The 27739-nt window shown below is 49.7% G+C and overlaps 1 protein-coding gene across 1 annotated transcript in view; it reads left to right on the top strand.

The window, feature by feature from the left end:
- Positions 1-2290: 2290 nt before the first annotated feature.
- Positions 2291-27739, top strand: part of LOC309569048 (ATP-dependent RNA helicase DDX19A-like) — a gene marked incomplete at both ends in the record, with an annotated part of 26528 nt that continues 1079 nt past the window's right edge. The window contains 9 exons of the mRNA XM_082274809.1: positions 2291-2374; positions 5294-5372; positions 6061-6123; positions 9174-9309; positions 19379-19471; positions 23245-23347; positions 23425-23539; positions 24037-24214; positions 25848-26085. Of these exons, the coding sequence (XP_082130935.1) occupies positions 2291-2374; positions 5294-5372; positions 6061-6123; positions 9174-9309; positions 19379-19471; positions 23245-23347; positions 23425-23539; positions 24037-24214; positions 25848-26085 (1089 nt within the window). The remainder of the gene's footprint in view (positions 2375-5293; positions 5373-6060; positions 6124-9173; positions 9310-19378; positions 19472-23244; positions 23348-23424; positions 23540-24036; positions 24215-25847; positions 26086-27739) is intronic.

The raw sequence follows: 27739 nt of genomic DNA, 5'->3' as shown, positions 1-27739 counted from the left end.
TTTACTAATCAAGACTGGACTCAGCGGTGACTAGGAGGGGCCCCAGGATAATATGTACCCCAGAGGGGCCGGTGTGATGAATGTAGAAGGCCCAGGATGATATGTACCTCAGAGGGGCCCCTGTGATAAATACAGAAGGCCCGGGATAGGGCCCCTAGTACAAGTGAGCCCTTCTACAGCAGACACTGAGCTCCTGGGGCCCTTCTACAAAACACCCTGGGCTCCTGGGGCCCCTCTACAGTACACACTGGGCTCCTGGGGCCCTTTTACAACACACACTGCACTCCTGGGGCCCTTCTACAGCACACACTGGCTTCCTGGGGCCCCTCTACAGCACACACTGGCTTCCAGGGGACCCTCTACAGCACACACTGGACTCCTGGGGCCCTTCTACAGCACACACTGGCTTCCAGGGGACCCTCTACAGCACACACTGGACTCCTGGGGCCCTTCTACAGCACACACTGGACTTCTGGGGCCCCTCTACAGCACACACTGGGCTCCTGTGGCCCTTCTGCAGCACACACTGGACTTCTGGGGCCCCTCTACAGCACACACTGGCCTCCTGGGGCCCTTCTATAGCACACACTATGCTCCTGGGGCCCTCTACAACACAATATGGGCTCCTGGGGCCCTTCTACAGTACACACTGGGCTCCTGGGGCCCTTCTACAGTACACACCTGGCTCCTGGGGGCCCCTCTGCAGCACACACTGGGCTCCTGGGGCCACAATGCAGCACACACTGGGCTCCTGCTACAGCACACATTGGGCTCCTGGGCCCCTCTACAGCACACATTGGGCTCCTGGGCCCCTCTACAGCACACACTGGACTCCTGGGGCCCCTCTACAGCAGACACTGAGCTCCTGGGGCCCTTCTACAAAACACCCTGGGCTCCTGGGGCCCCTCTACAGTACGCACTGGGCTCCTGGGGCCCTTTTACAACACACACTGCACTCCTGGGGCCCTTCTACAGCACACACTGGCTTCCTGGGGCCCCTCTACAGCACACACTGGCTTCCAGGGGACCCTCTACAGCACACACTGGACTCCTGGGGCCCCTCTACAGCACACACTGGCTTCCAGGGGACCCTCTACAGCACACACTGGACTCCTGGGGCCCTTCTACAGCACACACTGGACTCCTGGGGCCCTTCTACAGCACACACTGGACTTCTGGGGCCCCTCTACAGCACACACTGGGCTCCTGTGGCCCTTCTGCAGCACACACTGGCCTCCTGGGGCCCTTCTATAGCACACACTATGCTACTGGGGCCCTCTACAACACACTATGGGCTCCTGGGGCCCTTCTACAGTACACACTGGGCTCCTGGGGCCCTTCTACAGTACACACCTGGCTCCTGGGGGCCCCTCTGCAGCACACACTGGGCTCCTGGGGCCACAATGCAGCACACACTGGGCTCCTGGGGTCCCGCTACAGCACACATTGGGCTCCTGGGCCCCTCTACAGCACACATTGGGCTCCTGGGCCCCTCTACAGCACACACTGGACTCCTGGGGCCCCTCTACAGCACACACTGGCCTCCTGGGGCCCTTCTATAGCACACACTATGCTCCTGGGGCCCTCTACAACACACTATGGGCTCCTGGGGCCCGTCTACAGTACACACTGGGCTCCTGGGGCCCTTCTACAGTACACACCTGGCTCCTGGGGGCACCTCTGCAGCACACACTGGGCTCCTGGGGCCACAATGCAGCACACACTGGGCTCCTGGGGCCCCTCTACAACACACACTGGGCTCCTGGGGCCCCTCTACAGTACACACTGGGCTCCTGGGGTCCCGCTACAGCACACACTGGGGTCCCTCTACAGCACACACTGGGCTCCTGGGGGCCCTTCTACAGCACACACTGGGCTCCTGGGGCCCCTCTACAGCACACACTGGGCTCCTGGGGCCCCTCTACAGCACACACTGGGGTCCCTCTACAGCACACACTGGGGTCCCTCTACAGCACACACTGGGCTCCTGGGGCCCCAATGCAGCACACACTGGACTCCTATTCTCTCCCCTCACTGTGGCTGTAAACAGTTACCAAGGAAACCAGCAGTAGTGGGCGGAGCAGTGGTGAGCTCACTGAAGGGGCGGGGTGTGAAGTGTTGCTGGAGCTGTTAGCACCCGGAACGGAAGAAGGGGGAAGCGGGGTCTGGCCGGGAGGATATCAGGGCGGACAAGCCGGGCGAGTGTTCACTCCCATTGGTGGGCTGGGGCCGGAAGTAGGTGTGGAATCTCTCTCGGGAAGTTTCCGTTTGAGAAAGAATCTGAAGCACGATGGCGACTGACTCCTGGGCCCAGGCGGTGGATGAGCAGGAGGCGGCAGCCGAGACGGTGAGAGGAGGACCGGGGACATGGAGGGACTGGGGGCCCTGCTTCACCCTGGGGCCCTGCTTCACCCTGGGGCCCCTTTACCTCTTAGTTCTTTATCTTGAGGCTCCTGTACTCATCCAGGGGGCCCTAAACTCAGCACAGGCACCCCATGGTCCACTCTATCATGGGGCCCCTGTGGTCAGCACAAGGGCCCCCCTAAGTTCGTTTATTGTGGGGCCCTCTTAATTATCACAGGGGCTCCTCTGGAGTACATGTCATCCTGGGGCCCCTCCCGGGGTACACTTATACTAGGGGCCCTATCCTGGGTCGCCTTCATCACAGGGGCCCTTCCCAGAGTGCACTACTAGGGGCCCTATCCTGGGCTGCTTTCATTACAGGGGCCCCTCTGGAGTACATGTCATCCTGGGGCCCTTACAAGGGTAGACTTATACTAGGGGCCCTATCCTGGGCCTTCTTCATCACAGGGGCTCCTCTGGGGTTGCATGTCATCCTTTGGCTCCTCCCAGTGTACACTTATACTAGGGGCCCTGTCCCTCAACATCACAGGGGCCCCTTCCAGAGTCCACTTATACTAGGGGTCCTATCCTGGGCCTTATTCATCACAGGGGCTCCTCTGGAGTTCATGTCATCCTGGGCCCCCTCACAGGATACACTTATACTAGGGGCCCTATCCTGGGTGGCCTTCATCACAGGGGCCCCTCTGAGGTACATGTTGTCATCCTGGGTCCCCTTTCACAGTCCACTTATACTAGGGGCCTGATCCTGGGCCTCCATCACAGGGGCTCCTCTGGGTTACCTGTCTTACTGGGGCCCCTCCCAGGGTACACTTATACTAGGGGCCCTGTCCTTGGCCTCCTTCATCACAGGAGCCCGTCTAGGTTTACACTTATACTAGGGGTTCTATCCTGGGAGGCCTTCATCACAGGGGCCCCTCCCAGAATGCGCTTCTACAAGGGCCCTATCTTGAGCCACCTTCATCACAGGGGCCCCTCTAGGGTACATGTCATCCTGGGGCCCTCTCAGAGTCCACTTATACTAGGGGCCCTATCTTGGGCCTTCTTCATCATAGGGGCCCTTTCCAGAGTCCACTTATACTAGGGGCCTTATCCTGGGCCTCCATCACAAGGACCCCTCTGGGTTACATGTCTTACTGGGGCCCCTCCCAGAGTACACTTATACTAGGGGCCCCGTCCTCGGCCTTCTTCATAACAGGAGCTCCTCTAGGTGTACACTTATACTAGGGGCCCTATCCTGGGCTGCCTTCATTTACAGGGGCCCCTCTGGGACACAAGTCATTCTGGAGCCCCTCCTAGGGTACATCTCATCCTGGGGCCCTTCCCAGTTATTGCGGAGTCCAGTATTATGTCTCTGATCAATACAATTCTTAATTTCCTATACACTTAGCACAGGGGACCCCGCACCATGGATTCACTCCCATCATGGGACCCCTATACTCAGCACAAGGGCCCCCCTCTATGACCCACTTCATTATGGGGCTCCTATACTGATCGACTGATTTCCTGAATATCCCATCCATGGAGCCCTCTGTAATCTTTACATTCCTGGGTGGGGGAGGGGGGAGGTGGACAGTGGGTTGTGTGTTCCTTGGAATCAATGTATACATTCATCATTCCGGAATATACCGACCGTCTGTCCCCACCCCCACCCCCCTCCGTTCTGCAGCAAAATATCAATTCTTGCAGTTACAGTAGAACTAAAGGCTAAACTATTATTTTTATTAAATTATTATTTATATATTTTTAATTTGTTTTTAATCATTTTTATTATTTTTAAAAATATTAGGAGTAAGGGAGGGTTGTAACCCGTCGGGTTTATTTTTGTCAACTGCTTCCCATTGGGGAGATTTTCTTTCACTTCCTGTCCTATAGCCAAAACAGGAAGTGAGAGGGAATCCCGGGAGGTGTCACCAGAGCTAGTGTCCCCATTGGAAGATTTCCCCTCTATTCCTTCTCTGAGGATATCTGGAAAATTTAGGATATTCTTTCACCTTCTGTCCTAAACAGGAAATATAGAGAGGGTGAATCTCGCTAACGGGGACACAGCTGGCAAAAAAAAAACCTGACAGCGGCGGCATGTGACGTCATCACTGCCACTGATGTACAATGAGGGGTTTGTCATCTGTGACATCATCACTCCTGCTTCTTTACAATGGGGGGGGGGGGGTTAGCCACCTGTGACATCATCGCTCCCTCCAATTTACTATTGGGGGGGGAGTTAACCACCTGTGACATCATCGCTCCCGCCAATGTACAATGGGGGGGGGGAGGGAATTAGCCACCATTGACATCATCGCTCCTGCCGATGTAGAACGGGGGGTAGCTACCTGTGACGTCATCACGCCCGCCAATGTCACATGTTGTTAACCCCCCCCCTGTTGTACATTGGCGGGCGTGTTGATGTCACAGGTGGCGCTTCCCTGCGAATATCACAGGTGGCTAAAACTGTACATCGCCCCCCCCCCCCCCCCCCGCCAATGTACAGCGGGGGGGGGGTTAGCCACCTGTGACGTCATCACGCCCGCCAATGTACAATTGGAAGGTTTGCCACCTGTGACATCATCACACCCACCGACCTACAATGGGGAGTTGGTGTTTAGCCACCTGTGACGTCATCACTCGTGCCGTTAAGTTGTGTGTTGGTAGCTGGTGGGTCTGGCTTCTGATCACATGACCACTGTGACCTCAGAGCTACATTTGGGCCGCAGGTTGGGCACTGAGGGTTTAAAGGGACACCAGGGTGGGTAGGAAGGGGTTGAAGCCGAATCTGTTTGTTCTTCCTTGGTGTATGTCAGATGAGGGGAGGGGGGGGTGTTGATGGGGTGATTGCAGCCGGACTGCCCCCCCCCCTCCCCCCCCCCCCCCCCGGCTCAGCAATAACTGTCCTACAATGTAACCTCGGAATCTTCTGTCTCTTCCTCTCCTCTAGCTGAACAAACTGCAGCTGAAAGAAGACAAAGAAGAATCTCCATCCCTTCCATCCCAGCCATCCCAGCCTGAGAGTAACGGTGAGTGTGACCCGCAATACACATTTCATACAAAACCGTCACCCCCGCCCCCCCCCTATGATGGAGAACGCGGGTCAGAGAATACCAGAATAACATCACCACTTCCTCTACTACACAATGTCCAGCCTGGGAAATCTCACCATTGTGGGAGGGGCGGAGACACAAACTACTGCAGGGAAATCTCACCATTGTGGGAGGGGCAGAGACACAAACTACTGCAGGAAATCTCACCATTGTGGGAGGGGCAGAGACACAAACTACTGCAGGAAATCTCACCATTGTGGGAGGGGCAGAGACACAAACTACTGCAGGAGATCTCACCATTGTGGGAGGGGCAGAGACACAAACTACTGCGGGAAATCTCACCATTGTGGGAGGGGCAGAGACACAAACTACTGCAGGAAATCTCATCATTGTGGGAGGGACAGAGACCAACTACTGCAAACATGGTGATCTCTTCTAACCCCCTCCCCAAGGACAGGTCTAAGGTTACTCCCCAACATCCCACCCCCCACCCCCATTGAACTGGGAACAGTCGCTTATAATATCAGAAAAGCCAGAGAGAGCGCACCGCACCGCTCACTGGATTTCTGGCAGAATAGATGGTGGAGGAGGGAGGGTTGGATAATGGAAAAAGAACGCTATAAATTGCTTGGCATACTTTACATGGATCTCTTCTGATTGGCAGGCACAGACTCCACTGATAACAATGAGCCCGCTGAGAAGACGAGTACAGAGGAGGATGATAAAGGTGAGTTCTACATTTGGAGGCTCGTTTCCAGGATCTCCTCCTGATTGGCCTTCCTATGACTTTTATTACGTAGTCCTATGGTGGCCACACAAAACAATTCTTCATACGATCCTATTATCAATAGATTTACTCTTCCATCAGAAACATTGTTTGCTGGGCCGTGCAATTAACAAATCTTTTTTTCCTATGATCAGATTTCTTGTCCTGACCGATCGGAATAAATTCAGTGAAATCAATAGGTTTGGAAGTAGCGTTGCGCTGATCCTGAGTGCGCTCCCAAACCGATAACTTCACACCTGCTATGTGAATTTGTTTTTTGAACCGCAAACGATTTGCATAATGTGAAATTACTTTTTTTTTTTTTTTTTTTATTGTAGCCGTTCACATATGTGGTGCATCCGCAGTGCAAATTGAAGGAGTCCTGTGCGCTTTCTGAGCGGTGCGATTCAGGTGTGACTTCTATAGGAACATGTCTGAATCGCACGTCTTTTTTTTTTTTTTTTTTTTTTTCTATTTCCCCCTTTACCCTCACCTGTGTTATAGCTGATAGTTAACCACTTCAGCCCCTAGAATGTTTTACCGCGTAATGACCAGGCCACTTTTTTGCGATCCAACACTGTTTTACTTTAACTGACAATTGTGCAACGCTGTACCCAAATAAAATCAATGTCCTCACAAATGGAGCTTTCTTTTGGGTGTGTTTGATTACCTCTGCGGTTTTTTATTTCTTTGCGCTATAAACAAAAATATGGACAATTTGGATATTGTATTTACTTCAAAATATGCTGATGGTCGCTGTATGAAGTCATGTATCTGTACCTTCAATAAGGCTCCGTTCACATGTTAGCGTATGGATCATGGGCAGAACCGCCGCGGTTCCGCCTGCGATCCGGAGATTATTGCAAATCGCGGGACGCCTGTGCGTTGTCCGTTGATTTGCAATAGACCCCCAAACGCTGAGCGATGTTGCCGCGATTTCCGCCTGCCGAATCGCGGTAACATCGCGCAAAAAAAAAAATCGCGGGACGCATTACGACCAAAAAAGTACAAGAGCTTCTTTGGATCGTATTGCGTCCCGCGATTTTTTTTTTTTTTTTTTTTTTGCGCGATGTTACCGCGATTCGGCAGGCGGAAATCGCGGCAACATCGCTCAGCGTTTTGGGGGTCTATTGCAAATCAACGGGCAACGCACAGGCGTCCCGCGATTTGCAATAATCTCCGGATCGCGGGCGGAACCGCGGCGGTTCTTCCCGTGATCCATACGCTAACATGTGAATGGAGCCTTAAAGTTATGGATGAAAAATACAAAGTAATTAAAAAAACAATGTTTTTTTTTTTTTTTTTTTTTTTACTTTTTTGCTATAGAACACATCCAATAAAAAAAGTCTTTTTTTTTTTTTCTTCAATCTAGGCCAATATGTATTCTGCTACGTATTTTTGGCGAAAGATAAAATCGCAATAGGTGTATATTGACTGATATGCCCAAACGTTATCGCATCTACAAACTGGGATATTTTTATGGTGTGTGTATATATATATATATATATATATATATATTATTATATATATTTTTTTTTTTTTCCCCCGGGAATGCGACATTGCAGCAGCAGACAAATCGGACACCTAACTGACAATTATTTTGGGGACAAGTGACATTTGTTTCAGTGCTGAAAATATGCCCTGTCACTATACTAATGACACTGGCAGGGAAGGGGTTAAAGCGGAGTTCCACCCTAAAAAATTATCTTTGTACCGTCCACTTGCTTTTAAAAAACCTGAAAAAGAATTGGATAATTTAATTCCAATTTTTTTATTTTTTTTGTTTCACTTACCTTTTTTTAATGAAAATATACTTAATTTCCTTCCTCTTCCTCCCGCCGCGGCCCTCCGTCACTTCCTCCTGGCATTGACTCCTGGGAGAGGAGTGTCATCAATCCCAGGAGTCAATGCGCCTGCACCGATGTCACTCATCAGTTCCGGGGCAGGCGCGTCATTCGCTGCTAAACAGCTTCTTGGCATGCCCAATGAGCTGTGCAGGGATGACGCGCCTGCCCCGGAGCAGGGCATTCTGGGACTCCGGCGTCACAGAAGAGGACGCTCCGCCTTCAGTTGCCCACACCTGAGATGGCAGCCCTGGACAAGAGATTTTCAAGGTAAGTATATCTCTTCTTACAGGTAAGTAAAACAGGGGACAGTTCAGAGGCTATTGTTGCTAAAAATGCAAAGTAAGTAACATTTTTTTTTTTTTTTATAGGGTGGAACTCCGTTTTAACACAGGCGATCAAAGGGTTAAATGTGTTCCTGGGAGTGCTTTCTAACTGTGTGGGGGAGGTGCTCTGGCTGAGGAAAGGCAGAGATCCGTGTTCCTGCTTAGCAGAAACACAAGATCTCTATCATCTCCCCCTGGAAGAACAGCGATCTGTCTTGTTTGCATAAGCCAGAGGTCTTCAAACTACGGCCCTCCACTTGTTCAGGAACTACAATTCCCATCATGCCTAGTCATGTCTGTGAATGTCAGAGTTTTACAATGCCTCCTGGGATGTGTAGTTCCGCAACAGCTGGGGGGCCGTAGTTTGAGGATTCCTGACATAAGCAGACCGCCATTCTGCCTCTTGGGAACGATTGCGGGAGGCTGGCAGACATCGGGTTCGCTGGACCTGCTGATTTGCTCCCCTTCTGTCCTATCAGCATGTGACGGCGCCACCTGGTGGCTATTGCACGTACTGATGTGCAGGTATGTGATTTTGCGCAATGGAGCTGACCTGTCACAGTAAATGTAGGTTAGGTGGTTGGCCAGTGGTTAAGACCAAGCCGGCCGCCATGTCCTTATCTGACCTCACCGATACATTGGAGGGGATCCTTGATGAGAGATCTTCCAGCTTCATGGATAATCTTGTGCTGTGTTGATGCACTCACAGCCACCGTAGACTGCCCTGGTGAAATCGCAGATCACTTACAGCGGGCGGAAAGATTTCTCACAACTTCCAATATTTTTTTTATGGCAGGGAGCATCGATCATTCCTATTTTTTTATTTTTTCTCTTCTTTCAGAGGACAAGGCGGCGCAGTCACTACTGAATAAACTGATCCGAAACAACCTGGTGAACACGACGAACAAAGTGGAAGTTCTGCAGCGGGACCCCAACTCTCCGCTTTATTCAGTAAAGTCCTTTGAAGAGCTAAGACTGTGAGTTCTGGTGGTGGGGCATATGACGGGGGGAGGGGACTCTGATAAATCTCATGCCAGTCAGAATAATTTGTTCGTCTGCCCCTCAATATTTTCATTATGTGGCTCTGTATTCATTACTAAATTATTACATTTATTTTTTTATAATGCAAGTAGTACAAATACCGGAATTTTATTTGGTAACTGCCTCCTGCACAGCAGAGCTCAGACTGGGGGGTGGGGAGGCTTAGTTAGTAAGCAGGGCTTAACTAATTTCCTTTAAATCTAGAAGCCTTTTTTTTTTTTTTTTTAACAAAGCTTATGGGTGGGACATATAACATAACATGTTCCCGAAGGTGAATTTATCCTTTAACCACTTCTGGACCGGAAGGATTTGCCCTCTTAACCACTTCCCGCCCGCCCTATAGACAAATGACGGCGGGAATGTGGTTGTGTTATCCTGACCGGACGTCATATGACGGCGGCAGGATAACACAGCTCTGGGCGCCCCCCGGGGGCGCGCAGAGCGGCGATCGGTGATGCGAGGTGTCAGTCTGACACCCTGCATCTCCGATCTTGGTAAAGAGCCTCTGACGGAGGCTCTTTACCATGTGATCAGCCGTGTCCAATCACGGCTGGTCACATAGTAAATAGGAACAGCCGTTGATCGGCTTTCCTTAGTTCGTGCCTGGCAGGCACGAGTAAAGGAGCGCCGATCGGCGGCTCCCCTGACGGGGGGGGGGGGGGGTCGGCACTGGTAATCAGATCATTGATTACCAGTGCAGACCCTCGGGGGGGGGGGGGGATGCCACTAGATCCCCCAGGGATGCCCACTATGACCCCAGGGATGCCCACTATGGCCACCAGGGATGGCAATCAGGGCTCAGGTAGCCCCCCATTGCCCTCCCCATCAGTGCTGCCCACCAGTGCCCTCCCTATCAGTGCTGCCCACAAGTGCCCATCATTGCCATCCTTTAGTGTCGCCCACCAGTGCCCATTGCCCACCGGTGCCGCCTATCAGTGCCCATCAGTGCTGCCCGTCAGTGCCACCTATCAGTGCCCATCAATGCCGCCTATCAGTGCCGCCTATCAGTGCCCACCAACGCTGCATATCAGTGCCACCCTGTCAGTGCAGTCTCATCAGTGCTCATCAGTGCAGGAAAAAACGTATTTATTTACAAAATTGTATAACTGAAAAAAAAAAAAAAAAAAAAATTTTTTTGTTTATAACTTTTCGGTCTTTTTTTTATTTGTTTAGCAAAAAGTAAAAAACCCAGAAGTGATCAAATACCACCAAAAGAACTTGATTTGTGGGGGGAAAATGACATAAATTTGGTGTAGGTACAGTGTTGCATGACCGCGCAATTGTCATTCAAAGTGCAACAGCGCTAAAAGGGGAAAATTGGGCGGGAAGGGAGGGAAGTGCCCGGTATTAAAGTGGTTAATGACCAGGCCATATTTTGCGATTCGGCACTGCGGTAGTATCCCGCTTTTTGACACTTTTACCTACAGGTAAGCCTAATATAGGGTTACCTGTAGGTACAAATAATATCTCCTAAACCCGCACGGTTTAGGAGATATTTGCAGTGCATGCAGCCGCTCACGCGAGCGGCGCATGCGCTCTGAAGGTCCGGGGGGGGACCTTCAGTTTTCCTTGCCGGAAAACTCACCGCGGCTCCGGCCAATCACAGCGCCGGAGCCGCCGAACCCGGAAGAGACGCCGAGGGATCATGGCAGCGCCCGCAGCGATGTCCGGGGGTCCGTGTCGGGGGCTTCGTTCTAAGGTAAGTAATACATAATGAGCTAGTATGCCTTTGTCTTGCAGGTTTCTTTTTTTTTTTTTTTTTTTTTTTTTTTTTTTTCAGGTTTACAACCGCTTTAACGGAAATAAAATTGATGTGTTTTTTTTTTTTTTTTTTTTTTTTTTTTTTTTCCCCCTACATATAGAGCTTTCTTTTGGTGGTATTTTGCTCACTTTTTTTTTTTTTTTTTTGGGCTATAACCAAAAAATAAGCAACAATTTAAAAAAAAAAAAAAGCAATATATTTTACTTCCTGCCATATAACATTCCCAATCAAAAAATGTAGAAATCAATTTTTTTTTTTTATAATTTTAGGCCAATGTGTTATTCTACTACATATTTTTGGTGAAAAAAAAAAAAAATCCCAATAAGTGTATATTGATTGGTTTGTGGGTGACAGCCAGAGGCGTAACTAGAACCTTCAGGGCCCCGATGCAAGAAACCTTGAAGGGCCCCCCTGGCCGGGGCCCTTCCCTTCAAGCCCGGGGCTCTTCCCACTAATCCTGGGGCTATTTACTCTCGTTGCATGGCCTTTTATTATGGTCCCGCAGCAGGATTCTTTCACAAGTTCTGCAGTGGGCCCCCTTCCTGCAATCTTGGGGCCTCCCCACAGTGGTGCAATGCCAGGGTCCGGTCGCAAGTGTGACCTTTGAGATCCTGGAAGTTCACCCACTGGTTTGCGACCGGGCCCCCTGGAGCATGGGGCCCGGTAGCAATTGCAACCCCTGTAGTTACGCCCCTGGTGACAGCTACCGGGGCTGTCGGTAGCAGGGAAGACGATTTGAGTCCCCTCTCCTGATGGACAGGAAGTTGAGTGAGGGCAAGATGGCCCCCACTCAACTCTATGCCCTTGGAGGACTGGGGCAACTTTAAATATCACTTCCGCCCAACGGTCTTAACCGTTGCGGACTGCCGCAAGTACATATACTGCGGCGGTCAGCCCCGGCCAGGCAAAGTGACGTATGGGTACGTCACTAGCCTGTCAGTTGCTGGTGAACCAATAACGGGCGAGCGCCCTGGGAAGTCCGTGCGTGTGACCGGCGGACCTGATGTTGCATTAAGATAAAAGCCTTCTGTGTGCAGAACCCAACCCCCCCCCCCCCCCCCAAATACTTACCTAAACCCATCGACATCCAGCGATGTTGCCTGAGTATCTTGGCTGCCTGAGACTCTCCCCCCCCCCCTCGACCCCCCCCCCCCCATTGGCTTAGACGGCAGTGCGGCGCTATTTGCTCCAGCTGCTGTGGGGCGGGGCAGGGCCGCAGGTCCATGTCTGAATGGACACGGGGAGCTACAGCTTGGCTCGGGTGCCCCCATAGCAAGCTGCTTTCTGTAGGGGCACTCAACAGGAGGGAGGGGCCAGGAGAGCAGAAGAGGAGGATCCAGGCTGCTCTGTGCAAAACCAACTGCACAGAGGAGGTAATTATAACATGTTTGTTACTTTCTTATATTTGTCTGACTTCTCTTGAGCCTCCAATCCATGGGTCTTCAAACTACGGGCCTCCAGTTGTTCAGGAACTACAATTCCCATCATGCCTAGTCATGTCTGTGAATGTCAGAGTTTTATAATGCCTCATGGGACGTGTAGTTCCGCCTCAGCTGGAGTGCCGTAGTGTGAAGATCCCGGCTCTAGTCCTTTTCCACGCGGTGGGCTGGCTCTTGGGAGGAGTTTAAAAAAAAAAAGTCAGGTTTGCCTTGATGGGTGGGCCAGTCTGGAGGAGTGGGCGTTTCTAGGCAGGCTGTATTTGCATAGGTAACACCCACATCTGATGCTGAGTCTCGATTATTGAAAGAACAGTCAGGCTGGAGAGGAAAGAACCAGATCGGGGATCCTCCAGCTTTTGCGGAACTACACATCCCATGAGGCATTGTAAAACTGACATTCACAGACATGACTAGGCATGATGGGAATTGTAGTTCCTGAACTGGAGGGCTATAGTTTGAAGAACCCTGAACTAGATGATGGACGTCCTCCAGCCAGAAAATGAGGCAGAGCTCTATTGGACTTGCTGCAGCTTCTAATACACATGATGAGAAGCTCACAGTGTGCGGTGAAATCAGAGGAAGCCGTTTTCAGTCCGGGAGAGGAGCCGCTGCACCTGTGCAAGACTGAAGGGGGAGGAGCCGCTGCACCTGTGCAAGACTGAAGGGGGAGGAGCCGCTGCACCTGTGCAAGACTGAAGGGGGAGGAGCCGCTGCACCTGTGCAAGACTGAAGGGGGAGGAGCCGCTGCACCTGTGCAAGACTGAAGGGGGAGGAGCCGCTACACCTGAAGGGGAGATTTATGAATTCTGGTTGCTATGGTTGCTCAGCCTATTTGATGTCCTTAGTAACAGAACTGATTATTAAAGTGATTGTATAGACAGATAAAAAAAAAACCCTGTGTGCTGCAGCCCCCCCCCCCCCAATACTTACCTGAGCCCCCTCTTCATCCAGTGATATTGCAGGAGTTTCTCAGCTGCCCGGACATCCCCCCTCATTAGCGGAGACAGCAGTGCTCTGACTGCTGCTGTCAAAGTCAGTTAGCCAATCAGGAGAGAGAGGGGGCGGGTCTGGCTGCGGCTCCATGTCTGAATGGACACGGAGCTGTGACTCGGCTCGGGTGCCCACACAGCAAGCTGCTTGCTGTGGGGACTTTAACAGGAGGGAGGGGCCAGGATCACAGAAGAGGGACCCAGGGAGAGGAGGATCCAGGCTGCTCTGTGCAAACCAACTGCACAGAGGAGGGGAGTATAACATGTTTGTGTTTGTTTAAAAGAGACTTTACAGTCACTTCAAATTTTCCCTTGGTTGCTCTGGGTAACGCATCTCCAGGTTTCATGTCCCCAAGTGGTGACCCCCCCCCCCCCCCATTGCTGCACACTAACAATATAATCCCTGTATCGGTCTATAGATGCTCCTGGCTGCTTTCATTTCTGGCTGTGCAGAGTCCCGACACCGGCGTCCTTTCCTGGCCGGTATAGATAAGCAGCCTCCTTACTCCGGCGATGGGTGGCCGCTGTTAGACTGCAGCGCTAATTACATTACTGAGCCAAATCTCTCGCCTCCGTCTCCACGGCAACCGATTCCAGGAATCCTTGGCTGCGCTCGGCTGCAGGGACCTGTCTGTAAATACCCCCTTCCCTTCTTCTGCTAATGACCAGATTCCAGCCTTCTAAACACTCGTGCATTTTTGATTGGAACCTCCGTGCTCGACTAAACGACTTCTGAGATTTATATATGTTGGGGGGGGGGGGGGGGCTTTTAAAGCACCTCCTTTTCCTGTATCCAGGCAGATTATGCCATTTGGCAGGGATGTGCTGCCATCCTAAAGTCTGGCCTGTCTGAATGTATTCCCTTACCTGATGCTTATTTAGCAGGTAGTGTGCACTCCTCTAATGAGCGGTGTCCCTTTTTTACATGTGCGGTGTCCCTTTTTACATGTGCATGCTGCCAAGGCTGGGTCATGATTGGTTGGTAAGGATCCGCATCTATAACGGGTATATTTGGCTGGTGGGTTGGGGTTAGATCATGAAGACTTAGGGTTCTGCCCACTGGTGTCCCTAACAACCAGGGAATAGCTTGTTAAGGAGCCGACACTCGCTGTGTCCTTAACAACCATAACTCATCTGCTGTCAGCAGGGATTCCCTGCTGACTGCAGACTGTAAACAAACTTGAATTGCCTTTAAAAAATATAACTAAATAAATCTTGGGCAACACCTCTTCACCCCATCCCCCAAATCCATGCCAGGCCCTTTGGGTCTGCTATTGATTTAACGAGAGACCCCCAAGCCAAAAAAAAAGCGTGAGGGCACCCCTCAAAATCCATACCAGACCCTAATCGGAGCATGCAGCCGGACAAGACATCGTGGGGAGGGACTATCCCCTGCCCCCCATTTCATGAACCACATGCCCTCAACACCACCCCCCATCCGCTATAATAACGGGTATATTCGGCTGGTGGGAAAAGGGTTGGGGTTTGGATATTGGGCTCAATTCATGAAGCGTTATCTACCTCTTGAAGATCAGCTGTAATTGCATACCTCCATAGAGTTTTTCAAATTTTTTATTTTTTTTGCAATTCACTGAAAAAATGCTACCAAAATACTGGCTGCGCTGTCTCTAAGGGGCTGCGCTGTCTCTAAGGGGCTGCGCTGTCTCTAAGGGGCTGCGCTGTCTCTAAGGGGCTGCGCTGTCTCTAAGGGGCTGCGCTGTCTCTAAGGGGCTGCGCTGTCTCTAAGGGGCTGCGCTGTCTCTAAGGGGCTGCGCTGTCTCTAAGGGGCTGCGCTGTCTCTAAGGGGCTGCGCTGTCTCTGTAGTGAAAACTTGCAGTATTTTTAACATCTGCACCCTCCTGTGTCCTTAACATCCAGGGAATAGCTTGTTGTTAAGGAGCCGACACCCGCTGTGTCCTTAACAACCATGGCGCACCTGCTGTCCGCAGGGGTTCCCCGCTGACAGCAGAATGTAAACAAAAAAAAAATAAGCCGGCATTGAAAAAAATAAACATCTTGGGTTAAACCTCTCTTCCACCCCCCCCTTTTCCCCAAGTCTATGGTATTGGATGCACGTATTTGATATTGATTTTGAGGGGGGACCCCATGTAAAAAAAAAAATAGGTGAAGTCCACCGAAAAATCCATACCAGACCTCAATCAGAGCATGCAGCCCGACAAGCCAGGAAAGGAAGGGGACGAGCAAACGCTACAACACCCCCTTCCTGAACCACATGCCCTCAACCCCTTGTCCCTATAGTATACTATAGCATACTAGCGCATTATGTGAAACTTCCCTGCAAACGAAGCCCTCCACTGATCCGTTGTCATTGCTGGAGGCTGCAGCCATATTCACCCATCTTCCCTCCAGGTTCCCCCAACTGCGGCTGTGCGACTGGCCAGAGCCGTGTGACGTCACTCCCGCGCAAGCACACCAGTTACTGCACAGGGCTCTGAAGCAATGGCACAGGTAGTGCCGTTTTTTTTTTTTTTTTTTTTTTTTTTTGACAGGTACTCTGTCTTAAAAGCATTCTCTGCACTTAAAAGCATTCAAAACACCAAGTTTGGCTGTTTTGAATGCTGTCATTTTTTTTTTTTTTTTTTGGTGCCGAGTACCCGGAAGTGATGTCACTCATGACATCACTTCCGGGTTTTTGCATGGAGACCCGATCAGAGCCGAATGCGGCTTTGATTGGGTCTTCGGCGGCCATGCAGGCTGGTTGCCCGGGTCTCCTGGTGGGACGGGAGACCCAGGCGAGCCACGGCCCCTCCCGCTCCTTGTAATGACAGCCGAGCGGATTCTTAGCTGCATCGGTTGTCATTACAGGGCAGCCGACCGTTGGCTATGGATGCGGTAATGGGGTGATGCCTCTAGCTGCAGGGATCACTCCGGTACAGCACTTTCCTTAAATGTCGGCAATATCGGTCACCTCCGGGGCCGATTCCAATATATTGTGGAAAGTGCAGATCGGCCCCCAATATATCGGCTTTGCCAATATCAGTCAATCCCTACTCCATTCTTCGGCACGGTCAGAGTACAGATTCTCCCTCATAATGAAATATCTCCACTTCCAAAACAATGAAGAATTTGCTGAAATTTATTATTTTATGATTTCGTATTTCAAACTTTTTATCATACCCAGGATGTCTACTAGACTCTTGTTTGGACAGATTTAAGTGAGTTATTCCTAAGAATTGCAGGACTAAAATATAAAACGGATTTCCATGCAAAACAATGTAATGCTTTTAGCACAAAAATTCTGACCTAATCAGAGTGCCAGGGAGGAGGTTAATGGAAGCGAATGCCTGTATTGGGACGAGGATACATTTCACTGCATTTCCAGATCCATCAATCTGCATCAGGAGATGAAGGAAGGTGTAGATATGTCAGAAGAACCATCCAACCAGCTGTGCAATAAACCAGGACCCCACCCCCCCCCATCATAGGAGAGAGCGCCGGGGGTGCGTACCGGGTTCTGTGAGAGCGCCGGGGGTTCTGGAAGGCTTCAACAGATTTTCCAAACTGGTATAAATCTTGGATTATATACAGGAATGTCCTGGTAGTAACACCCATACATAGAAACAGTATTGACTGCTTAAGCATTCCAGAAGCTGCCCCATCCCCCCCCCCCCCCCAGAAAGGGGGTGCAGCCTCTTCCTGGTAAGGATCGGCATCTATTATGGAATGCTGACTTGCATATGGATACTGAAGATTTTACTGCTTGCATCTGCTCTCCTCAATGTATTGTTTGTGCTGCCAGATGTCATTTATTCAAGGAGAAAAATCTACAAAGCTTCTGGACCGGAAGGTTTTACCCCCCTTAATGACCAGGCCATATTTTGTGATTCGGCACTGCGTTACTTTAACGGACAATTGCGCGGTCGTGCGACGCTGTACCCAAATAAAATTGATGTCCTTTTTTCCCACAAATAGAGATTTATTTTGGTGGTATTTGATCACCTCTGCGATTTGCTTTTCTTTTTTTTTTTTTTTTTTTTTTTTTTTTTTTTTTTTTTTTTTTTTTGCGCTATAAACAAAAAAAGAGCAACAATTCTGAAAAATAAAAAAACTTTTTTACTTTCTGCTATATAACATTCCCAAAAAAAATTAAAAATTAACATTTTAGGCCAATTTGTGTTCTGCTACATATTTTTGGTAAAGAAAAAAAAATCGCAGTAAACGTATTTTGATTGGTATGCCCAAAAGATATTGTGTCTACTAACTACGGGAAAGATTTGTCATTTTTATTTTATTTTTAGTGGGACTGCGACACTGCGGCAGACAGATCGGACCCCTGAGTGACATTTTTGACACTTTTGGGGGGGACCAGTGACATTACTACAGTAATCAGTGCTAAACGTATGCCCTGTCACTAATGACACTGGCAGGGAAGGGGTTAACACTGTTGGTGATCAATGGGTTAAATGTGAGCCTAGGGGAGTGATCCTAACTGTGGGGGGATGGGCTTGTGAAATGATCATAGAGACCTGTGTTCCTATATAGAAGGCGCTCTGTGATTATTCCAGAGAGAACGGTCAGCTGTGTTTACAATATCCGACCGTCCTTCTCTCTCAGCAGGGAGCGATTGCGGGTGTCAGGCGGTGATCGGAGCCGCCTGCCCGCTGCATCAGCATCCCCCTAGCTGCAGGCACGCGATTGACGTATACCTACGTCGGTTCATGCGGGGGGGGGGGGCTGCCTGCCGCAGTATAACGGGCGGGCGGGAAGTGGTTAATGAACTCACCCCCCCTGTTTTTTTAAGAACCTCCCTCTGATTCTAAAGCCTTCATGCTGTATCTGGTGGTAAAAAAAAAAAAAGTTCTCAGCGGAGGGGCACAGGGTAGTGATTGGGGGGATTAAGCGGAGGGGCACAGGGTAGTAATTGGGGTGATTAAGCGGAGGGGCACAGGGTAGTAATTGGGGTGATTAAGCGGAGGGGCACAGGGTAGTAATTGGGGTGAATAAGCGGAGGGGCACTTGGTAGTAATTGGGGGGATTAAGCGGAGGGGCACAGGGTAGTGATTGGGGTGAATAAGCGGAGGGGCACAGGGTAGGAATTGGGGGGATTAAGCGGAGGGGCACAGGGTAGTAATTGGGGTGATTAAGCGGAGGGGCACAGGGTAGTAATTGGGGTGATTAAGCGGAGGGGCACAGGGTAGTGATTGGGGTGATTAAGCGGAGGGGCACAGGGTAGTAATTGGGGTGAATAAGCGGAGGGGCACAGGGTAGTAATTGGGGTGATTAAGCGGAGGGGCACAGGGTAGTAATTGGGGTGATTAAGCGGAGGGGCACAGGGTAGTGATTGGGGTGATTAAGCGGAGGGGCACAGGGTAGTAATTGGGGGAATTAAGCGGAGAGGCACAGGGTAGTAATTGGGGTGAATAAGCGGAGGGGCACAGGGTAGTAATTGGGGGGATTAAGCGGAGGGGCACAGGGTGGGGATTAAGCGGAGGGGCACAGGGTAGTAATTGGGGTGATTAAGCGGAGGGGCACAGGGTAGTGATTGGGGTGAATAAGCGGAGGGGCACAGGGTAGTGATTGGGGTGAATAAGCGGAGGGGCACAGGGTAGTAATTGGGGGGATTAAGCGGAGGGGCACAGGGTGGGGATTAAGCGGAGGGGCACAGGGTAGTAATTGGGGTGATTAAGCGGAGGGGCACAGGGTAGTGATTGGGGTGAATAAGCGGAGGGGCACAGGGTAGTGATTGGGGTGAATAAGCGGAGGGGCACAGGGTAGTGATTGGGGGGAATAAGCGGAGGGGCACAGGGTAGTAATTGGGGGTGATTAAATCTCCATGTTTGTGATTTATTTGCAGGAAGCCACAACTCCTGCAAGGTGTGTACGGCATGGGGTTCAACCGGCCCTCCAAGATCCAGGAGAACGCGCTGCCTATGATGCTGGCCGAACCGTAAGTATCGCTCCTCATTGGTTGTGATCAGTATGCGATTCCTCGCTGTGAAACGTTCCGATTCATCTTTAATGTTTTTCCTTCTGTGAATTTATTTTGAACAAAGTCTATTGCCTTGGCTTGTAAATATCACGCTTTCATTTGCAGGGTGCGAGTCTCCTTTCTTGAAGCGCGCCTTTTATTTCTAAGTGCTGAATGCCAGTGTTGACGAAATAAAAAAGGAAAGAAAAGTGTTGTGGGATTTTTTTTTTCTCTTTTCCTAGCGGGGTCACCGACATAAATGAGACAAATGTTTTCATGCTGAAAAATGACACTTCTGATATTCCTGTCCTGCCCTCATGACTTCTATGGGTGTCACAGGACAGGAAATGATGGAAAATCTGTCAGGCTTTTATTTCCATCTGTGATTTCATTACAGAAATGTAAAAAGGAGCAGTAAATTGGAGCTCTGCCCAAAATGGGAAGCTCTGCTTGTTTAGCACCATTTAGAGGGGAGCGAGTATTCGTTTTTGACGGGTATCCCTCCCTACTTCATTGAGACCCCACTGCTTGCTTGTTCGGCCCTCTTTCTCTCCCCCCCCCCCCCTCCCACCGGGCCATTCAGAGAGCGCAGCGTGCTTCATGCATGCGCAAAAAAATGCAAAAAGTGGTCACCGCCTCCACCTATAACTGGTCTTAATGGTAAGGAGCACTGGAAGGGCGGACGCAGATCAAAAAAACAAAGATTTCCAGTCACAACTTGCCAGCCAACGACCAACCGAATTGACCTGTCTAACAGTATGCGTTAAAAACAGGGGTTTGGTTGCACACATTTGCAAATACATGCGTAAGCTGCAGGCCCCGACAAGGCACCCTGTGATCTGCAGTCCCTAACTCTATAATTTAAGGAGTCTCTACAATGAAAGCATGTTCATTTAATGGGATGGCAGTAGGTAACCGGTTTGCCTTAGTCGGGATGGCGGTGGCAGCATCTGAGAGCCAATTTAAAAATCAGCTGGGGTGCCGACATCGTGGGATCGATGGACAGGTAAGTGTCCTAATATTTACAAGTCAGCAGCTACAGTATTTGTACTTGCTGACTTCATTTTTTTTAGTGGGTGGGGGATCCCCTCTTTAACCACTTAAGCCCCGGAAGATTTTACCCCCTTCCTGACTTTCTTTTTTCTTTTCTGCGTGACTTTAACGGACAATTGCGCGGTCGTGCGACGCTGTACCTAAACGAATTTCACGTCCTTTTTTTCCCACAAACAGAGCTTTCTTTTGGTGGTATTTGATCACCTGTGAAATTTTTTTTTTTTTTTTTTTTTTTTTTTCCCCGTTACTGCGACATTGCGGCGGACAGATCGGACCCTTGACTGACATTTTTTGACACTTTTGGGGGTACCAGTGACATTACTACAGTAATCAGTGCTATACATATTCACTGTTACTGTAAAAATGACACTGGCAGGGGAGGGGTTAAGTGTGTCCTAGGGGCGTGATTCTAACTGTAGTGGGACATTGCTATTGGTGTAAAAACAAAGATCAACTGTTCTACATAGTAGAACCGTCTGATCTCCATTTTTTACACAGGGGAGAATGACAGGCGGCTTGTTTACATAAGCCGCTCTGTCTTTCTCCCGCTGTACCGGCGATCGTAGTGTGACCGGCGGACATCGGGTCCGCCGGTCACACGCCCGCACTCCTCCCTGAACGAGCCGAGGTGGGCGCGCGCTCGCCCGCTATTGGCTCTAATAGCAGTGACAGGCGAGTGACGTAGATCTACGTCACTCTGCCTGGCCGGGGCTGACTGCCGCGGTAAATATAACCGGTTAAGGGCCAGTTCATACCACATGCAGTCCAGTCTTTTTTTTTTTTTTCTGCATCAAAAACCAAGACTGGACAGCATGTGGTGTGAACTGGCCCTTAAAGAGGAGCTCCAGCCCCCCCCCCCCCCCCCAAAAAAAAACAAAATTAAAAGTCAGCAACTACAAATACTGTAGCTGCTGACTTGTAAATATTAGGACACTTACCTGTCCAAGTCAGCAGCTACAGTATTTGTATATGCTGACTTTTCATTCTGTGTTTTGGGGGGGGGGGGGGGGCTGGAGCTCCTCTTTAATGGCCAGTTCACACCACATGCACTCCAGTCTTGGTTTTTGATGCAGGAAAAAAAATGGAAGTCCGCAACTACAAATCCTGTATCTGCTGACTTGTAAATATTAGGACACCTACCTGTCCGTCGATCCCACGATGTCGGCACCCCAGCTGATTTTTAAATCTGCCACCACCATCCTGACTAAGGTAAGCCGGTTCCCTACTGCGCATGCACGAAGCGCGCTGCGCTCTGTATAGCCCTGTGGCAGAGGAAGGGGGCCGTACAAGCGAGCGTTGGTCTCCAGGAAGTGGGGATGGGTACTTGTCAACAAGTACCCGCTCCCCGTCCCCCTGAAAGGTTCCAAATGTGGCAGCAGGTGACGGGGAGGGGGGTGGGAGAAAGCAAACAAATAGAGCTTCCCTTTTGGTTTTTACAATGAAATCACAGACCGAAATAAAAGCCTGACAGAGATTTTCTGTCCTGTGACACCCATAGAAGTCATGGGGGGCCGGACAGGAGAGGACAAATATCAGAAGTGTAATTTTTCAGCATGAAAACCTTTATATCTCATTTATGTCTATGACCCCGCTGGGAGAAAAAAAAAAATTTTCTCAACGTGGACAAGAAAAGAAAAAAAAAAAACCCTGACAGGCGCTCCAACTCTTCCCATTGATGTAATTTATTAAAATAAAAAAAAAATGGAGTAGGTTTTCAATGGCATAGTTCACGCCAAAGATCAACCGATTATCGGCAACACCGATATATCAGGGGGCGATATGCACTTTCCCCGATATATCTGAATCAGCCTTTTGATTTGCCGATATTTGGGGAAAGTACTTGTACCGGAGTGATGGCTGCAGCTAGAGGCCTCACCCCGGTACCGGCGTCCATAGCTGACGGTCGACTGTCTTGTAATGACAACTGATGCATCTGAGAAGCCACTTGGCTGTCGTTACAAGGAGCGGGAGGGGACGTAACCCCCCCCCCGCCTTCCACGGCTCGCCCTCCTACCTCCGCTGCCGCCCAAGTGAAGACCCGGAGGCGGTGTCATGACATCACTTCCGGGTACTCTGCAGCAAATTGAAAAAACTGACAGCATTCAAAACAGCCAAACTTGGCGTTTTGAATGCTTTTCAGTGCTGAGGAAGGGGTTTGGGGTCTTGTAGAACAGTGGTCCTCAACCCTGGCCTACAGGGCCCACTAACAGGCCAGATTTGCAAGATAACTGAAATACATCCCAGGTGATAGAATTTGCTGCTCAGTGATTGCAGTATTCTAGTCTGCATCTCCCCAAGGTAATACCTAAAATCTGGCCTGTTAGTGGGCCCTGTAGGCCAGGGTTGAGGACCACTGTTAGACCTCACAAGGAGTACCTGTATTACAAGAGAAAAATAAAAAAAAAAACTTTTTTTTTTTTACATGTGTGACAATATCGGCCGACACCCGATTACCAAAATATTGGTATCGGCATTAAAAAAAACTATATTGGTTGATCACTAGTTCACACCAGTGCATTCCAGTTCCATAAAAAGTAGAACATGCTGGAATCCATTTTGGAATAAGGCTGTAACATAAAATGTGGAAGAAGTGAAGTGCTGTGAATACTTTCCGGATGCTCTGTGTGTATGGCATTTTAAGGTGGTTGAGGATTTCACACGAGGGTCACAGCAGCTTCTGTGTTCCATTGTCCCTTCAGCCCTCAGAATCTGATCGCTCAGTCCCAGTCCGGGACAGGAAAGACGGCTGCCTTCGTCCTGGCCATGTTGTCCCGGGTCAATCCTGCAAACAAATACCCTCAGGTAAGCAGAACTCTTGCCCGCATGCGAGTAAGTGGGAGGAGTTTGCATGCCGTGCACTTATGTGTCTCCTCCTGCAGTGTCTCTGCCTGTCCCCCACCTATGAACTGGCCCTGCAGACTGGGAAGGTCATTGAACAGATGGGGAAGTTTCATCCGGATCTGAAACTGGCCTACGCCGTCCGAGGAAACAAACGTAAGTCACACTTTTTTAATGAAAGCAATCTTCTAAATATGAAGAATATAATATTCCGCTACAGGCAGCAATCCTCCGCCAATCCAGGGAGCCGCTTCCCAGCGGCCGCTGGAACGCAAAACACAAACAAATGGCGCTTTTCCACTGCATGGAACCGAACGGTTCGGCTCTCAAAAACAGTACCACCTCGGTTGTGGTTCCAAGAGGTACCATACCCGGTACCATATCCCACAATCCTTTGCATGCAGTCACTACTAGCCACTGATTGGTCAGAGAATCCCACCCACCCCGTTGTTATCCCACCCACTTAACTTTAGTACTACTTTAGTGGAAAAGCAAACCATACCGTACCAAACCGAACCGTTCCAACACCGTACCATGCAGTACCAGCAGTGGAAAACCAAGCAGGGCCGAGTAGAGCCGAGCCGGTACTTGCATTGGAAAAGTGCCAAAAGAGAACGGAGCCTGTGTGTAACCATCCTCTTCTATGTCCCCAGTGGAACGCGGATATAAGCTCCCGGAGCAGATTGTCATCGGGACCCCCGGCACAGTGCTGGACTGGTGCTCCAAGCTGAGGTTCATTGATCCCAAGAAGATCAAAGTGTTTGTATTGGACGAAGCCGATGTCATGATTGCCACACAGGGCCACCAGGATCAGAGCATCCGAATCCAGAGGTGAGTCCTGAATCTTCCTTAGAACTGGGACATTTTTAATTCCACTTTTGATAAAGACTTCAGTTTTAACCATTTGTCTTCTGAATAATTTAACCCCCCCTCCCTTCAACACCAGGCCATTTTTTTTTTTTTTTTTTTTTTTTTTTTTTTTGCGATACAGTACTGTTACTTTAACTGACAATTACACGGTCACGCAACGCTGAACCCAAATAAAATGTATTTTTTTTTAATTTCCCCCACAAATAGAGCTCTTTCTTTCTCGTTCTTTCTTTCTCGTTCTTTCTTTCTCGTTCTTTCTTTCTCGTTCTTTCTTTCTCGTTCTTTCTTTCTTTCTCGTTCTTTCTTTCTTTCTCGTTCTTTCTTTCTCGTTCTTTCTTTCTCGTTCTTTCTTTCTCGTTCTTTCTTTCTTTCTCGTTCTTTCTTTCTTTCTCGTTCTTTCTTTCTTTCTCGTTCTTTCTTTCTTTCTCGTTCTTTCTTTCTTTCTCGTTCTTTCTTTCTTTCTCGTTCTTTCTTTCTCGTTCTTTCTTTTTCTTCTTTTTCTTTTTCTTTTTCTTTCTTTTTCTTTTTCTTTCTTTTTTCTTTCTTTTTCTTTTTCTTTCTTTTTTCTTTCTTTTTCTTTTTCTTTCTTTTTTCTTTCTTTTTCTTTCTTTTTTCTTTCTTTTTCTTTTTCTTTCTTTTTTCTTTCTTTTTCTTTTTCTTTCTTTTTTCTTTCTTTTTCTTTTTCTTTCTTTTTTCTTTCTTTTTCTTTTTCTTTCTTTTTTCTTTCTTTTTCTTTTTCTTTTTTCTTTCTTTTTCTTTTTCTTTCTTTTCTCTTTCTTTCTTTCTTTCTCTCTTCCCCCCCCCCCCCCCACTACAGGAGACACCCAGGGGGTATACTCCTTCTCTCTGCTATAGCCACTCAGTTTTGTTACAAGCCGTGTCATGAGAATAACCGCTCCACAAAGGGGTGGGTATCTGCAGGAAGGAGGGGAACCTGGGGGTCCGACTGTCCCAATGAGGGTCACACATCGACCCCAGAACCCTCTAGGAGGAGAGGGGGGGTGACAACAACTCGCCATACCAGGAACCAGGTGGCCACCGCTCCAGACAGACATCGAAATGGGGGGGGGGTTGCTGTCAGCAAGGAGGAATGCTGCAACTTCGGTCAAGACCTGGTCGTATACAACCCCCACAAGGGGTTCAACTCGCAGGCCAGCCCCAGTCGAGTGAACGGACGTGGCCAACCTAGTGCAGAGCTGAGATCTGTGCACACTGGCTGGCCGGACTGGGGTGACCACTGGATCTAGATTTATTTATTTATTTATTTTCTGGATTTTTGGTTGATATTCTGTCTCTATCATTTAAAATACAATTTTGATAACAATTATAAACCCTTCATTTGCACAGAGCAGCGTCTGTGTAGCATTAAATCTGCTATAGGGGCGGTTGACGTAACATGAAGTTGTTTCCATCTCCCCCTGTGGAGAAGTGATTTGTGTCCCTGTGGTGTTTGTACAGAATGATCCTTCGCTCTTCTTTCTGCCATCCAGTCTCTCTGTAAATCTTTATACGATGATTGGAGAGAGGAATACGTATTCTCCTGTCATTGGTGAGTTTTACTGTATCTGATCTGACAGCAGCTGTTACCTTTCAGGATGTTACCCCAGGACTGCCAGATGCTGCTCTTCTCTGCCACCTTTGAAGATTCCGTCTGGAAGTTTGCCCAAAAAGTGGTCCCGGAGCCCAACATCATCAAACTGAAGAGGGAGGAAGAAACTCTGGACACCATCAAGCAGTATTATGTGCTCTGCAACAGCCGCGAGGAGAAATTCAGAGCCCTCTGTAATGTTTACAGCTCCATCACCATCGCACAGGCCATGATCTTCTGTCATGTGAGTACAAAGTGCACCCTGTACCTACCAGGGCTCCAGGGGGCCCCGCCTCCTGGGCTCTGGGGGGGGGGGCCGCCTCCTGGGATCTGGGGGGGGGGGGCCGCCTCCTGGGGGGGGGGGGGCTCGCCTCCTGGGCTCCAGGTCTGCAGAGTTTTACAAACTTGATGTGTAAACAAAGCCACACCCACCATCATCCAACCAAATTGGCTTTTTTTTGTTTATTTTTAGCTCTGTTCGGGACATTAGAGTGTAAGCTCCTCTGGTACAGAGTCTGATGTGACTGTGGGGGAGGGGACATTAGAGTGTAAGCTCCTCTGGTACAGAGTCTGATGTGACTGTGGGGGAGGGAACATTAGAGTGTAAGCTCCTCTGGTACAGAGACTGATGTGACTGTGGGGGAGGGAACATTAGAGTGTAAGCTCCTCTGGTACAGAGACTGATGTGACTGTGGGGGGAGGGGACATTAGAGTGTAAGCTCCTCTGGTACAGAGTCTGTGACTGTGGGGGGAGGGGACATTAGAGTGTAAGCTCCTCTGGTACAGAGTCTGATGTGACTGTGGGGGAGGGGACATTAGAGTGTAAGCTCCTCTGGTACAGAGTCTGATGTGACTGTGGGGGAGGGGACATTAGAGTGTAAGCTCCTCTGGTACAGAGACTGATGTGACTGTGGGGGAGGGAACATTAGAGTGTAAGCTCCTCTGGTACAGAGACTGATGTGACTGTGGGGGAGGGGACATTAGAGTGTAAGCTCCTCTGGTACAGTGACTGATGTGACTGTGGGGGAGGGGACATTAGAGTGTAAGCTCCTCTGGTACAGAGTCTGTGACTGTGGGGGGACATTAGAGTGGTAAGCTCCTCTGGTACAGAGTCTGTGACTGTGGGGGGACATTAGAGTGTAAGCTCCTCTGGTACAGTGACTGATGTGACTGTGGGGGAGGGGACATTAGAGTGTAAGCTCCTCTGGTACAGAGTCTGATGTGACTGTGGGGGAGGGGACATTAGAGTGTAAGCTCCTCTGGTACAGAGTCTGTGACTGTGGGGGGACATTAGAGTGGTAAGCTCCTCTGGTACAGAGTCTGTGACTGTGGGGGGACATTAGAGTGTAAGCTCCTCTGGTACAGTGACTGATGTGACTGTGGGGGAGGGGACATTAGAGTGTAAGCTCCTCTGGTACAGAGTCTGATGTGACTGTGGGGGAGGGGACATTAGTGTGTAAGCTCCTCTGGTACAGAGACTGATGTGACTTTGGGGGGACATTAGAGTGGTAAGCTCCTCTGGTACAGAGTCTGATGTGACTGTGGGGGAGGGGACATTAGAGTGTAAGCTCCTCTGGTACAGAGACTGATGTGACTGTGGGGGAGGGGACATTAGAGTGTAAGCTCCTCTGGTACAGAGACTGATGTGACTGTGGGGGGGAGGGGACATTAGAGTGTAAGCTCCTCTGGTACGGAGACTGATGTGACTGGCTCAGTGTTCTCTGTACAGCACTGCGGTATATGTCAGAGCTCTATAAATGTATAATAGCTTGCAGCTGGGGGTGGGGAGTCATTAGATTGCAATCTTCTGGGACTAGGATAATAGTGGTCTGTGCATTGTGTACAGTGCTGAGTAGTATGTTGGTGCTATTTGAATATCAAATCTAAATATTGAATCC

Source organism: Pelophylax lessonae (assembly GCF_965119305.1).
Source record: "Pelophylax lessonae genome assembly, chromosome: 12".
In the NCBI taxonomy this organism is placed as follows: Eukaryota; Metazoa; Chordata; class Amphibia; order Anura; family Ranidae; genus Pelophylax; species Pelophylax lessonae.
Note: the sequence above shows the minus strand (reverse complement) of the source record. Positions and strands in the feature narration are given on the sequence as shown.